The sequence below is a fragment of the Phycodurus eques genome, chromosome 13, assembly GCF_024500275.1.
Source record: "Phycodurus eques isolate BA_2022a chromosome 13, UOR_Pequ_1.1, whole genome shotgun sequence".
Classification (NCBI taxonomy): Eukaryota; Metazoa; Chordata; class Actinopteri; order Syngnathiformes; family Syngnathidae; genus Phycodurus; species Phycodurus eques.
The window spans coordinates 10,710,781-10,726,741 of record NC_084537.1 but is presented as its reverse complement, the minus strand read 5'-3'; the positions used below and the strand labels follow the sequence as shown (position 1 = coordinate 10,726,741).

Genomic DNA, 15,961 nt, shown 5'->3' with positions numbered 1-15,961 from the left:
CACACAATTCACGTTTTCTGAGTTATCATCATATATTTTGTTTTGTTCAGACTCTTGAGGAGGCAACTGAATACCACACTGCACTTTACAATGCCAGAATTTCCAAAGTTGTTAAATTTCCAGATCAGGTAATCCTTCAAACCAGGATACCGTACTGTGTATTTTTTTAATTGATCCTGTATGCAAAACCCCAAAGTCTTTCACTTTTCAGGCTGGTGAGTTTGGCATTGTGCACCAGTTCCCCTTCTCCTCGGCGCTGCAGAGGATGAGTGTGGTAGCCCGGCAGCTAGGACAAAATCACTTTGACATCTACCTGAAAGGAGCACCAGAGACTGTGGCTAACCTCTGCAAACCACACACAGGTCAGACATGTGTCCATGGACATCTTAAGTAGTATATTATGTCCATAGTTTGTCAAATGGGTTGCATTTTGAGTACCTTCAATCACTTTAATTGCCAATACAGTGTTACCTTGACTTACGAGGGCTCCAACATTTGTATTTTATTTTTGACTTACGATTCGTCTTGACAAATGACAGACTGACCTACTGCGCTTCTGTTTATCTCCAGTCCCACAGAGTTTAACAGAGACTCTGGAGTCTTATACCATGCAGGGGTTCAGGGTTATTGCCCTGGCACATCACCAACTGCAGTCTGAACTCTCCCTGCTTGAAGTCCACAGCCTCTGCCGGTAGGTATTCAGCCAAATGCAGAATTATTGCAGTATTGTAAAAATTTCCCACGAGTGGTGTGCAAAGGTGTGGTGATGTTAGAGGCCAACTACTTTTATCTTCTTTTCTTTTGAGAGTGGGTGGCAGACTTTTCCTGAGCAAAAACTGTTCGTCAACGGGAGGGCGTGCGTGTCCAGTGCAGACAGAGTTTACTATTCATCATTGGGAGCGGGGGAGGTGGTAGATTGACTTTGAAGACACACGCAGATGGCGAGCTGAACATCAACACCACCCCCGACTCTGCAGTGCACATTTTATGATGGATAGTTTTGTAAACTTTCACCAGAGACAATATGGCTTCGTGGGTAATTTGATCCAAGTCAATCCATTGCTTTTTTTTTTTCTTCCCCACGAGTAACAAGTATCATTAAACGAGTCTATATAAAGTACTGAAATAAATTGACTTTTGTACCATACTCCAATTTATTGAACTGTAACTGTTTGTACACTGCTTCAACATTCCTGGGAAAACACAATATCCCATCACTGATGAGGAATTTGTAGAACAAGCCCACGGGCTATTCCTGTGGTCCGGTGGGCACCATGTTGGGGACCCCTGTTCTATCTCTCTCTCTCTCTCTCTCTCTCTCTCTCTCTCTCTCTCTCTCTCTCTCTCTCCCCCCATAACCCTATCTATCGATAGATTTATATATATATACAGGTACAGTATATATGGTTGATTTTAGTCTGTTTTACATTGCCGTGTGCTTGGTCTAACCAGAGAGCAGATAGAGACCAACATGGACTTCCTTGGTTTGATCATCATGCAGAACAAAATCAAAGAAGAGACTGCTGGCGTGTTGCTTGAGTTACGACAGGCGAACATTCGAACTTTGATGGTTACAGGTAAACATATTTTCGATACTTTGTCACGTCATGAATGTTTCACGTTCACATAAAGTTCGTTGTTCTTTGCCATCACTTTTGTGTACTGTTAGGTGACAACATGTTGACAGCAATATCGGTGGCTCGTGGCTGTGGAATGATTCAAGTACGTGAGAAAGTCATTATTGCTGATGCTGTGCCTCCTAATGGTCAAAATCCCGCTAGTATCACATGGCGCTACTCTGAGAACATTGATCTGGAAAATAATCAGGTAAGACAGAGAATGTCATGCAAAAAATATAATTATCTTTGATGATTTACTGATGGAGAGATGAGAACATTTTCCAAAATGGGTATCAGGAAAACTTAACATCAAACATAAGAAGCACAATAAAAAAAGGTTATAATTGTATGTCTGTGGATTGAAGGAAACAACTGTTCGAACTTTAACCAATCATCAAGATTTCAGGTTTGCACATACTTGTTTTGTAACCTGGAGGCACACAGATTTGTTTACTTTAATGCAGCTCCTATACGGGGCTTCCCTTCATGGTCTTAAAAAAAAGCACAATTACAGACCTGTCTAGGGTTTGCAAATAAACACGTGAATGATATAGAGCAGAAGTCTTTTTTACGTGAATGAATATTTTGGTGGACTGGCATAGAGATGTGTTGTTGTTGGTGGTGGTAGCGCACGGTCACGCAATATCTGGGAACTACCGCATCATCATCTCATGAAAGATGCGAACGTGTTGTACACACTGAAAGGCAAGAGCAGAAATTTTAAATTTGATTCACTCTGCGACTCAGTTAAAAAAAAATTAAAAAAAAGGATCGTAATTGGGCTGCCAAAACGCCTGTTCCATGTTGACGTAATGTAGAAACGATAAAAAAAAAAAAACCTTTGTGGGATACACTTCGTTTCCGTGTGGAAGGGGTCTCAGTCGAGATGTATCTATTCAACATACTTCCTTGAGACCAATTCTTATTTTAACAGGGGTTTGGCACCATCTGATGGTAGCTTAGAGCATTACAATGGTCAACAACATGTATTTATTTTGTCTAAAGATTTTTTTTTTGCTGATTTAGGACAATTTTGATGGGCTGAATCCTGATACCACATTGGTTTTGCTCAATCAGGTCAACTTTTTGAACTATGGCCACATGTTTTTGTTTATATGCCCTGAATTTTGAACAATGATGACGTGACATTCAATTTAAATGTACTTACTTTTATTAGTTACTATTCAATTTACAGTAAGCAAAGTGTGTAACAATTGATTAATAAACTGTTAACAACCTGGCATCAAAACAAAATTGTCCTAAATCTGTTAAAAAAAAAATGTTGTAACCCAGTGATATATAAAGAGCACAATAACTGCAAATAGATGAAATTTTCAGCAAATAACGGCGTATAGGTTGAAAAACAAAAACAAAACAGTCCCGCTGTGGACAAAATAAAATCCATCAGTCCATTATCTGAGCCGCTTATCCTCACAAAGGTCGTGGGAGTGCTGGAGCCTATCCCAGCTATCATCGGGCAGGAGGCGGGGTACATCCTGAAATGGTTGCCAGCCAAGCGGAGGGGACATATAAACAAACAACCATTCACACCTACGGGCAATTTAGAGTCTTCAATTAACCTACCACGCATGTTTTTGGGAAGTGGGAGGAAACCGGAGTGCCCGGAGAAAACCCACGCAGGCACGGGGAGAACATGCAAACTCCACACAGGCGGGGCCGGGGATTGAACCCCTGTCCTCAGAACTGTGAGGCAGGCACCCTAACCAGTCGCCCACCGTGCCGTCACAAAATAAACTAATAATAATAATAGAGCAACTAACTGTTGGAGAGATGCTCGTGTGTTTTATTTTTTTGAATGTGTTTCCCTCATTTTCTGTTCACATTCAGACGACTGAGATCAGCTTTTCAGGTGATGGGGTGCACAGTGTGGAGGACACAGACTATCACTTTGCTGTGAGTGGCCGAGCCTTTGCTATCATCACTGAGCATTTTCCACAACTTTTCCAGAAGGTACTCAGATAGATTTTTGTCTCATATAGTTTTCTATGCCCTGGCATGAACATGTTATACATTATCTCTCCTCATGGGCATGGTGAAGCTCCTCCTGAGAGCCACAGTGTTTGCCCGCATGACTCCAGACCAGAAGACTCAGCTGGTGCAAGCTCTGCAGAGCATCGAGTCAGCTTGTTTAAGATTTATTTATTCATGCTGACAAATTGTCTGTTCTTCCTATGGTTTTAGTGCATAATATAATCAACTTGTCTCCTTTAATTATTTTTTAACCATGCAGTTACACGGTTGGGATGTGTGGGGATGGTGCGAATGACTGTGGGGTAAGTATTTACAGCATTTGCAAATCACACATATGAACCCCTGCCTATATGTGGTTTTCTATTTACCCATTTGTTTTTTTTCTTCCGTGGAACCTATACAGTGGTACCTTGATTAACAAGTTTAATTTGTTCTGTGACCAAGCTTGTAACTCACTTGTATCTCTAAGTAGTTTCCCCCATTGAAATGCCATTTATCCATTCCAGCCCACAACCACTGTTTACTGCCATGTTTTTGGTTACAAAAAACATTAAATAAAAACATTATAAAAGAGAATGTAAAGAAATAAACTGGAAAAAATAAAATATAAATAAAAACATAAAAGAGTGTCAAGAAATAAACTGGTTTTATGTCACGTAATTAGGTCGAAGGTCTCTCTCAGACACCCACTAATATATTTGTGTTGTGTGCCTTTAAGGGGTGTGGCCTACTAAGTTACATCAGGAAACTGATGTAACTCTTCTCCATGCTCCTTGCGAATTTTCATATTTTGTACTTGTGTATTTGACTGTACGTCCCGTACTCCCATTCAAGAAATGCCTGAAAGTGCATCGGGGACTGTGGCTCTCCTTGCCCACATGTGTGGGTATTATAGTACCTTAATTGTTCCATCTGTTTTATTACTTCACTTGAGCAGCAGTGGACTATATTTGATGCTCGGAATTTCGTCTCGCAACACAAAGCAAAAGCATTGGCCAAGCGACAGCTAAAAAAAACCTCATCATCTGGGCCACTTGTATGTCAAGGTACCACTGTAGTTATAGAATTAAATAAACATCCCAGGAGGGATTGTGAGGAATTGGTCTCATGTCCTAGTGAAAAAGTCCATGTCTCTCCCTTTTGTGTGTCTGGATGTGCTTAGCTGTTTGTCAGCATGTTGTGAAGTAAAGATTTAACAGTTATCTATTCATGCCAGTTTGGGATACCACTAGACAAGGCAATCCAGTCTTGAGCAAGAGAGAGGTTAGGGCACAAATCCTGAGTTTGAGGGAGCTACTGTATGTTTGACAGGCAATGTCATTATTTATAAACAGCAATGTTCACATGAACGTCGTGAATTCAATAGTCAAAAGCTCAGTATGAAGCTTTTTGAAAGTGGCAAGCCTATTAACATGGCCGCTAACGTCATTGTTGGCCCATGTTTAGTGCGGGACATATTAGGGCAACATTTTATTTTTTGTATTTTATCTTGTGCAGCATATCTGCGGTTCTGTGTGTGTGTGTGTGTGTGGTATAATTACAGTTCAAACTATTAATATAGGCAATTATGGACTATTACTTTTTTCACCATTTATGGCAATTATAGCAGTGTTACAAGAGACTTTCAGCACAGTCTTTTCAGCGTTCAATCTATGATACTTTGGTTTCTGGTATAATTATGCATAACTAAAATGTTCATACAATATAATTGAGTCAAAATTGAAAAGATATGGTTGTTAGCGATGAAACTGGTGTATTCTTCCCATTATACTGAGGATGTTTCTCTCTCTTCCAGGCCCTGAAGAAAGCTCACAGTGGGATCTCTCTCTCTGAGCTGGAGGCCTCTGTTGCTTCCCCCTTCACCTCCTCCATCCCAAACATCTCCTGCATTACCAACCTCATCAGGTAGCTTGCAGTTGTACAAGAGGCAGAGATTTTGCCAGTGTTGTCAATTTTTATCCACAGAGAGAATGACATTTCAGTTTCATATTTAATTGAAATTGATAGTGAAAAATGTTATTTTTGAGATTCTGGTGGTTTCCTCACTGTCCACAGGGAAGGCCGTGCTTCTCTTATTACAACTTTCTGCGTGTTCAAATTCATATACCTCTTCAGCCTCATCATGTTCTGCAACGTCATTCTGCTCTACTTGGTAACTATTCTGAAATGCTTAGACACTTCCTGACAGTTTCACATTGTATTCAAGTATTTTACTTATTAAATGGATTGGTGGTAGCGGGTGAATTTAAAGGCAGGAAACTGGCAAAGAACAGGAACATTATTAAAAAAAAAAAAAAAAAAAAAAGGTGATGACGAGGTTATTGACCAGTTTTATTTAAGTTTGTTTAATGTCTCCCCCCCCCCACCCCGAAAAATACAGCAATCGACAGCCATCAAACTAAACAAAATCATCGAGTTAAAGAAGTGATTTTCGGCTTTTCCCTGTTAGGAGTTGCCACAGCGAGTCACTCGTATGATTTGTTTTTACGACAAGATTAATCAAAGAACAAGGCACATCTGGAAGAAAATAAGGGCTTATTGGTTGAGCCAGAGGACCATGACAAGACAGGTGACATGATGAGACACAAGGAGGAGCAGTACCCACAGGAATTATTACAAGAATGCACATCAACTGTCCAAACTGGACTGTGACAGGATAATATTAATAATTAATGACAATAAAATTTTATTCCATCAGAAAAGTAGCATTGTTTTTTCCTTTAAAAATGTTTGTGTATAGAAAACGTTTATCGATAAAGCTTTGAAAATTTGGATTATTTTTGATAGATCCACAGCGAAAACCCCTCATTCACTGATATCTCAGTTAACACATGATTAAGTGGAGGTATGTGCTCTCGAATATAAAAACAAAATTCAATAACACTGTAAATTAATATTTAACAAAAAAACCTGAACAAATTCAATCACAATTATGATTACATTACATTCTGATTACATTAATTACAATCAGATTAGCAGTGAGTCTTATACATTATGTTCGATGTACATTGTGGGAGGATTCCGTGGCGATTTCGGGCAAGTGCGTCAGGTGCAGCCGCACAGGGTGCCACTCAAGCTACGGCTGCCACTCGGAGGGAGGATCCTGAGCTGTCATGTGCCTGACGTGTACTGTATTGTGTCCCCTAGGTTCTCAGCAATTTCGGTGACTTGCACCTCTTAATCGACACTGTGATTCTTTCTGTAGTCATTTTTACAAGTGAGTAATATTAAGTCGTACACAATAATCACTGAGTTGAATTTCCATTTACTCTTTATGTGGTGGTGTAAGGTGAAATGACACAACCCAGTTTCCTGATCCTGCACCCAATTTTTTTTAACTGGTTTGTTCTGGTTTGTGGTTTGTTTAGTAAGTTTGAACCCTGCATGGAAGAAGCTTGTGCGACGCGCCCCCCCAACGAGTCTGATGTCCGGGCTGGTGCTCGCCTCAATTTTGTTTCAGATCCTCAACAGCCTACTCTTTCTGATTTTTACTTTCGTCTTAGTGCAACAACAAAGTTGGTATCTGACTCCTGAGGAAATGTGAGTAGCATCTGATGCCCTATTCAATACAATAATTCCTGATCCCTTCGCCCCACCTCTTCAGGCAGTCTTAGTCTGCTTGTTTGGTCCACATCACATTTGGAAAGAAGCGTTTTCACTTGCTCAAAACTGTATTATTATACAGGATGTCTATTAAATGCTAGTTAATTTATTTGCTCCATTTAACAACTTTTTTAGGGTACAAATATTCTTTTGTTAGAGGACAATTTGCATACTTAAAAAATATTTTGGTTACCACATTTAGCTGCATGCCAATATTACAGATACACAATAATAAAGTGCATTACTGTTCATTTATTACCTTAAAAAACTACTTTTGTCGAAAAGAAGTTCATCAACTCACTTCAACATAATTTCATGGGGCCATGTTGCCACAACATGGCAGCATAGCACTACTTTTGTCTAAATGATGCTCCACAACTCACAACTCAAGAGTTCCACCAAGATGCCATGTTGAAGTGAAGCTGGGTTCATCCGTGAGTCGCAAATATGGGGGGAAGATTTCAAATGAGTGTAACTATCAATGGAAACAGTTCCTCAGCTTATTTTTGGAACCTGACTGTATTGTTTTGTTGCACAACTTTTATGGTACAAATAGAATAGGATAACAGTTGAAAAATGGCCATTGGATTACAGTTCGGTCATTTTCAATCGTGGATCTCGAGTTGGTCGTGTTGCTAAAATGGACGTGTACTGTATTTATGAACAAATCTCTCTCCTCTATTGCAGGAAACGCAATGAGTCCAGCTTCATTGACACATACAGCCTCAATCAAACTGAAGCTGAAGGCCTCTATATCATCAAGAGCTTTGAAAGCACTTCCCTCTTCTACGTTTCTGCCTTCCAGTATTTGATTGTCGCTGTTGTCTTCTCCAAAGGAAAACCCTTTAGACAACCAAGCTATAAAAACTGTAAGACAGTGTGTATGGAAAAGAAACTGTTGTCAACATAGAATAAGCTTTCATTTGTGACCATTAGTTTTATCATAATTTCTCATGGTTTACTCAAATCTCACTAGATTTAAAAAAAAGAAAAATATTTACTTTTTTTTAGAGCAGCCTTTATTGAGCCAAGGCAGATATACATTAGAAAAAAATCTCTCGCAACACCACTTAATGAAAATGTCACAAAAATTAGATATCCAGAAATTATGAGCTTGTCCCAATTTACCCGACAACGCCCGCATTGCATCACGTGACCGACGCATTGGCCCGCGTGACCCCTGTGCATCACTTGACGTGCACACGGCAAAAATTGTTGCTGCGCGTAGAATGCCGCGGAGATCATCTCTCGTGATTGGTCCGTTTTGGTCACATGTTGTGATGACGTACATACCATGTACGCCGCCGCCTTCTTGACCAATTTTGGAGCATAATTAAACGTAGCATGTGGTCATCTCGGTGCATTTGTTCTAGCAGACTCTATTCCACGGTTGCCATTGTTGTTGCTTTGTTCCTTGTTACTGAAAGTAAAGTAAAAACGGTTACCAGAAACTCCACCCTGTGGTGTCCTAGCCAATACCAGCCATAGCGACACCCCCGACTCGGAGGAAAACTGCAGTACATTTTCAAAACTGCGCACGTCGGTTGCGCTCGAGTATAAAGGCAAACTGCGTGCGGGATAGCCGGAGTGACGTCAGCGCGGTCGCCGCCCGTGTGAGTATAAAGAAGCCTTTACTCCCAAATGTATTTACTGGTGTGAAATCTGGGCTTGTTTAGCTGGACACAAGTCATTTTTCTATTGTATGAACGGTAACAGGCAGATACATCGTTTAATTGTAACTTCTGCCATCCAGGTTTCGCGGCATAGTGATTGGGAATTGCTGTTCCAGAGGTCATGTTTACCCTGATTTAACTCACCTTTTCTGTGTTTGAAATTACAGGGTCATTTGTGTTGACCTGCGCTATTCTATATGCTTTCCTCCTGTTCATCATGCTGTATCCCATTCCTGCTGTAGATGAGATGATGATGGTAAACCTTGTTTTCATGCATCTATTAAACGACTGACTCTACTCACCCACCTACCCACCAGTCAGTGGTGGGCTGTAGATTTGGTACCTGGACCTTTCGTAGGAACTTGACTTAATCCACCAATTAATACCACCACTATCACGTTTCAATTTCTCGAAACCATCTATAGTAGACTAAATGGCTATGACCTATGGGGTTCCCCCAAGGGTCAATCCTGAGACCCTTATTGTTAACACAATTTCTAGTTTTTCTGGAAAAGTCTTTGTAAATAAATTAAGTATCTTAAAAACCAAGCCGATTTCTCCTCCATCAGCCATTGTAGGTATAACAAATTCAAATGTATTAATGTGTCTGGATCACTACAGACGTTTTACTTGGCTGTAGTAGTTTTGCTTTGACCAACCAACCATCCATCCATCCATCCATTTTCTGAGCCGCTTCTCCTCACTAGGGTCGCGGGCGTGCTGGAGCCTATCCCAGCTGTCATCGGCCAGGAGGCGGGGTACACCCTGAACTGGTCGCCAGCCAATTGCAGAGCACATAGTAACAAACAACCATTTGCACTCACAGTCATGCCTACGGGCAATTTAGAGTCTCCAATTAATGCATGTTTTTGGGATGTGGGAGGAAACCGGAGTGCCCGGAGAAAACCCACGCAGGCACGGGGAGAACATGCAAACTCCACACAGGCGGGGCCGGGGATTGAACCTGGGTCCTCAGAACTGTGAGGCTGACGCTCTAACCAGTCGGCCACCGTGCCGCCACCAACCAACCAGAGGGTGGAAAAATGCTGACGTTATTGTGAGAAAGATTTTAAATCTTATTGGTTAAAACACTGTCGCATTGCTAATATAGTTTAGATTACATGAGCCGGCGGCCCGGTGGACTACTGGTTAGAGCGTCTGCCTCAAAGTTCTGAGGACCGGGGTTCAGTCACCTTCCCCACCTGTGTGGAGTTTGCATGTTCTCCCCGTGCCTGCGTGGGTTTTCTCGGGGCACTCCGGTTTCCTCCCACATCCCAAAAACATGCATTAATTGGAGACTCTAAATTGCCTGTAGGCATGACTGTGAGTGCAAATGGTTGTTTGTTACTATGTGCTCTGCAATTGGCTGGCGACCAGTTCAGGGTGTACCCCGCCTCCTGGCCGATGACAGCTGGGATAGGCTCCAGCACGCCCGCGACCCTAGTGAGGAGAAGCGGGTCAGAAAATGGATGGATGGATTACATGAGCCAGCACTACTGATTTTGAAGTCCCTGGGCAGATTAGCTTGGCATGGCAACACATAGAGGCTGAAATCTGATTAAACGATAAATTCAACATACACATACTGCAAGCAGTGCAGCCAAGAAAAATGCTATGAAATGAAGAGAATGGACTGTTGGGAATAAATTACAACGGTTTCACGGAAACAATGTTAGAATTTAGGTTGTAAATGTCGGCCATTGATGCCCACCACGGATACAAGTATAATGCTCTGGTTAAGCAGTCTTCAGGGAGACGTCACTACACTTGACAAGTTGTAGTGATTGGCAGAAATTGTATATGTGCTTCCTTCTCTGCCATTCTGTTTCTCTTCTCCCCTCAGTTTGCAACCATTCCCTACGACTGGCGCATTACGCTGCTCATCATTATTTTGGCACATGCTGTTCTGTCTCTTATACTGGAGGTACGTTCAGTCTCACATCTCCCTCTGAATGACTTATCTATAATTTTATTCAGAAATATTAAATTGTATTCTCTATGCACAGTGATTGTTCCATCAGTATTTCATAAATTTTAACCAATTGAGTTAAATGTTCAAGTACTCTTGATTGTGCATGTGTGGGTCTGCAATTCAATCAAATATTTCCTAGAATTTGATCCTTGACACTTTGTGGAAGTTTGTTCCAACCAATCCGGGTGTAAAGTGGACCACCACATCCCAAACTGCTAACACAACACAGGTTGGAAGGATTTTGATTTGATCATCATGCTCACTCCTACTCTTGCATCCATGCTTTGCTCTGGTCTCTGATTTTACACATACAGTCATTGCATAAGGTACACTTACTGACACCTTTAAATTACAATGTACCTTTACATTACAAGAATGGTCACTTATAAAGAGGTGCTTATTGGCAAACAAAGTTGCATGACATTTTAGGTCAGAAATTCCAAGTAAAATGCCAAACATCCAAGCGCATAGGGAGTGTTAATTTGTACGGACTCCTAAAAAGTTCAAGGAGAAGAGGACAACTCCACCCTCTTCTGTAAAGTCGGGAAGTTTCACAGTTATGAAAACATAATAGTTTCTTTTTAGGTGAATGTGATGTAATAATAATTGAATGGCTACTACAGTATATAGACAAATAAGAAAGTAGCATGCTCAAAGCAAAAAGGAAAATATTATTATTTTAGAACACAAATGCTCTGCTAAACAAACTATCTTTTTTGATTTATTTTGTAAATGTACCATAACCAACTGGCGTACTGTATGTCCGGTAAGATACATTGTTTTTCCCCCGCACTACCACATTTTTGAGGTTCAACATTTTATTCATTACTGTGGTTGTAATTTGCAATTATGTATTTTTCTCCCTCTCATGTACGATACCCAGTTAAGGTAGCCAAAATATTAGACACTGCTCTTAAAAAGTGTGATATAATTTCATGGGACAAAAAAAATCCTTAAAACTGGATTTAACATTTACATTAACATTTGAATCATTAAATATTTTAACACATGAATGATTACTATTATTTCAGGTGTTCAATTCACAATATGGAACTCAAACAGAGTCGTTAAACAGGAAAACACTTCAGAATGCAAATTCCTACCCAATTTCTAAATAAAAAATTATTTGGATTAAAAACAATTTAATATTCTAGTTTCTTAAAATGGTAAATTAGGGATTTGCCTTAACTTTAAGATTTTAAATGATTTAAAAAAATGGATAACTGCTTTACTCTGTGTGTAGTGACTCTATATACAATAATATTAGTTTCACTTTTTTTAAATAACTTTTTTCCACAATACTCAAATTTTGACATGCCTTTGATGCCTCTCAGTATGAAAATTCTATACTATTGCAAATTACAAACACAATAATACAGCTATTGTAAATAATTTTGACAGTTTCAGCCTAAAATGGATTAGTCTTTAAAACAAAGCAAAGCAATTTATATAGAGCATTTCATACACAATGTGTTTTACATAATTAAAAGCATTTAAAAACAAAGAAAAAAAAATCTTATAAGCATTCAAAACAAAAAGGGGGGGGGGGGAGTACAATTAAAGCAGCATACAGTGCAAGAAATAAAAGTGGAAATGCTCTAAAAAGCATTAGAGAAAAAGAAGAGTTAAAAGGCAAAATTGTGGCTACAGCTCATGTACTTGATCTCACCAGTGTGCAAGTGTACTTAATTTTGCCTTACAATGCTTAAATGAATCATATGGTTAAAAAAATTCATAGGCTCGTGTCTGTTATTGCAAGTGTAAAGACTTACTGACACAATGTTTTTGTTCTGCCTTCATGCTGAACCTGATCTCAGATGGTGAATGACTGTTGGTGCTCGGCCTTCCTCTCCAGGATCTTCTTTCGTAAAAACCGGCCCCCGAAGACGAAATACAAGTGTCTGACTCTGAAGCTGCAGGAGGAGGTTGACTGGCCTCCTGCACCTTCCACCATCACCTATGCCAGCAGGCCTCAGTACCACATATCTGTCCCATTTTGACACCAATCATCATGATAGTGGCCTCCCATCTTATAGATACCATGTCTATCGATACCATGTCTCATCTGGTGCTTTGTTCACTTTAACAAACAAATGATAGGTAGAGAGACAGACAGACAATTGAACTTAATAACTGAAGACCTTTGGATCAGTTGTTAGAGTACATCTGTGATTACAGATTGTCCCTAAACCCAAGATTAGATTTTAGATTTTTACATTAAAGGACATTTGGAGCAATGGCTTAGTAGATTGCAGTTGTTTTGTGAGGAAAAACTGGGATGTCAGACTGTCATAGAAGACAACAACTGGATGGATGGATGGACGTATGAATGGTTATTTATCCCCATGAGGAAATCCATGCCTTCCCCTGTCATAAATAAATAACAGATGGTTAGCTCTAGGTTTCAACAGAGAGACTGGAAGAGTCACAGAAAGGCATAGAAGTGGACGTCCATGGAAATGGATTGTTCCCTTGCTGGATCGAACACCGAATGTGAATTTTCCCACTGAGCTGATTGTATGTGAGAGAGAGAACAGCAAGTTGGACAAAAAATACTGAAACATTTTACAGTTGTGCATTGAAATGTTTAGAGAAGGTCCATCTAAGTTCAACTCTTCAAGGTTATAGTGCATTTTAGGTTGATCCTGAAATTTCACCCAGAAGCCAAATATCCCTGACTTTTTGTGAGGATTGTGTCCGATCTTGCAGTCACCTTGGTAATTATCTTATTTCTATCAGATTTTTTTCACATTTGGAAGAAACCCAATTCGGATCTAAGCCTACCAAATTACATTTTTGACCCATATACGAATTGGGCCACTTGGGATATATATATATATATATATATATATATATATATATATATATATATATATATATATATTTATTTATTTTTTTTGACACTTGAACCATGAAGTGTAAATCCACAAAAACTGTGCTGCATCATTGATTGAACCAAAAGTAAAAATGAGAGTAAAAGGACACCTGAAGTAAAACTTACCTTAAAGTGAGGTAGTCCCACATTCCATTTCTTTGTAACACTGATAAGTACAAAAAAAAAAATCACTGTAGTGGTCCACATGCACAAATTGTATCTTATGATTTTATTTTAATTTATTATCTACAAGAGAGGCCAGCACGGTGATGATTGGTTAGCACATCTGCCTCACAGTCCTGGGGACCGGGGTTTAAACACCCGCCTGTGTGGACTTTAAATTGCCTGTAGGTGTGAATGTGAGTGTGAATGGTTGTTTGTTTCTATGTGCCCTGCGATTGGCTGGCGACCGGTTCAGGGTGTACCCCGCCTCCCGTCCGAAGATAGCTGGGATAGGCTCCTGCAACCCGCGACCCTAATGAAGATAAGCGGTAAAGAAAATGGCTGGATGGATGGATCTACGAGAGAGCACATACTTGTACTTAATTATTTGTTAACTGAGATGCAACTGCAAGAAGAAGTATGTGTACCCTTTGGAATTACCAGGATTTCTGCATAAAATGTTTCGAAAATATGATCCGTTTGGAAGGAACGCATGATGCTATGTTTGGAGAAAAGAAGGCACCGCACACCACCATCAAAACCTCATATGGTGGAAGGGGCATCATGGTTTTGGACTGCTTTGTTACCTCAGGGCCTGGATGCATTGCTATCATCAAATAAAAAATAAAAAAATACATTTTCCGTATTTATTAAGACATTTTGCAAGAGAACTTAAGACCATCTGTCTGCCAATTGAAGTTAAATAGATGATGATTATGTATTTATGGATGTAACGGGACAATGACCGAAAAGACAAAAGTAAATCAACAAACAACTGAAGGGCTGCAACAGAAGAAAATCGACCTGGAGTGGCACAGTCAAAGTCCTGACCTAAATTCGATTGAGATGCTGTGGCATGACCTCAAGTCACACCAGACATCCCAAGAGTATTGCTGAACTGAAACATTTTAGTCAAGAAGAAAGGTTCACATACTTATTCCACCCTGCTCCATGAAATTTACATGTTGTGTTCACTAACTACATGGAACCATATCCTTATTTGTGTGGTATTAGTTTAAGAAAACTATTTGTCTATTGTTGTAACTTAGATGAAGATCAGACCGCATTTTATGATCAATCAATTCAGAAATGCAGGATTCACATACTTTTTCTTGACCGTGCATGTGTATAAAGGGGACCTGTGTCTACTCGTGGGTTCACCTATCTGTGGATTTCCCCCCCCCCCCAATTGTCTTCCATATAAAAAATGTTTTTCTTTTTAATTTATTGCCGATTTATCCCCGCTTATTCAAGAATTTGGGGGTTAATTATTAGATTTTCTTTTTTTCCCAAATGCAATTTTAATGGCCATAAATGATCCCCAAATTTTCGCTATTCGCGGTCTGGCCCAGTCCCTTTCCGCTTTAAATGTTTTTTAGTCTTGGATGTAGCAATAATAATCAATATTTTCAAGGTTTAAGGTATAATAGTTTACTGTATACATGTACTGTATAAATAAGCAAGTATTTTTGTATTAGGTTTCCGTTTAATATCAGTGATTAGAAAGTTTTGCTTTAAATTATTTGCTTACCACATTTAAGCGTCACTAAAGCCTTGTATACACATACCGAAAAGGCCCCATTAATGGATTCACGTCAAAGATCCTCCTGAGAGCGCTTTCCCTCATCATGTTAGGCATCTTTCATATTTAAAAAGTTAAGATGTTAAAAATCGTATGTATTGCGCTTTAGAAATGAAACCGCTTTTTGTGGCCTAAGTAAAAGTACATCACACTTTGTTGGAAAATTATTTTATATATGGGGTAAGCGGGTTTGTTTTAGTTGTATTGTTGCTTTTATTTGTTATAACGAGATGAATTAGACCCTCCACCTCCAGTTTGACCCAAGGTTGTCATTTTGTTGGGTTTTATTTGTTGTTGTGATGTCATGTTGTCGATTAGAAGTGTTCGGTGTGAAATAAGTAAACTAAACAAAACACTGCATTTAAGAATTATGTGCCATATTAGGGCGCTGAATATCCCTTGTTTGGCGTTGTCGGCTTTGAGAATGTTTCATGACCAATAGGTTGACATAATAAACACCAGTTTCGGATGTTAAAAAATGTC

The 15,961-nt window shown here is 39.6% G+C and overlaps 1 protein-coding gene across 1 annotated transcript in view; it reads left to right on the top strand.

The window, feature by feature from the left end:
* The window catches only part of LOC133411511 (polyamine-transporting ATPase 13A3-like), a 39,315-nt gene extending 26,456 nt beyond the window's left edge, over nt 1–12,859 (top strand). Inside the window, exons 16-32 of the mRNA XM_061694003.1 lie at nt 51–128; nt 212–362; nt 571–691; nt 1,453–1,577; nt 1,670–1,827; nt 3,468–3,590; nt 3,679–3,758; nt 3,871–3,913; nt 5,407–5,516; nt 5,667–5,763; nt 6,759–6,828; nt 6,980–7,151; nt 7,902–8,083; nt 9,055–9,143; nt 10,731–10,811; nt 10,999–11,088; nt 12,677–12,859. Coding sequence (XP_061549987.1) covers nt 51–128; nt 212–362; nt 571–691; nt 1,453–1,577; nt 1,670–1,827; nt 3,468–3,590; nt 3,679–3,758; nt 3,871–3,913; nt 5,407–5,516; nt 5,667–5,763; nt 6,759–6,828; nt 6,980–7,151; nt 7,902–8,083; nt 9,055–9,143; nt 10,731–10,811; nt 10,999–11,088; nt 12,677–12,859 — 1,953 coding nt within the window. The remainder of the gene's footprint in view (nt 1–50; nt 129–211; nt 363–570; nt 692–1,452; nt 1,578–1,669; nt 1,828–3,467; nt 3,591–3,678; nt 3,759–3,870; nt 3,914–5,406; nt 5,517–5,666; nt 5,764–6,758; nt 6,829–6,979; nt 7,152–7,901; nt 8,084–9,054; nt 9,144–10,730; nt 10,812–10,998; nt 11,089–12,676) is intronic.
* The last annotated feature ends 3,102 nt before the right edge of the window (nt 12,860–15,961 follow it).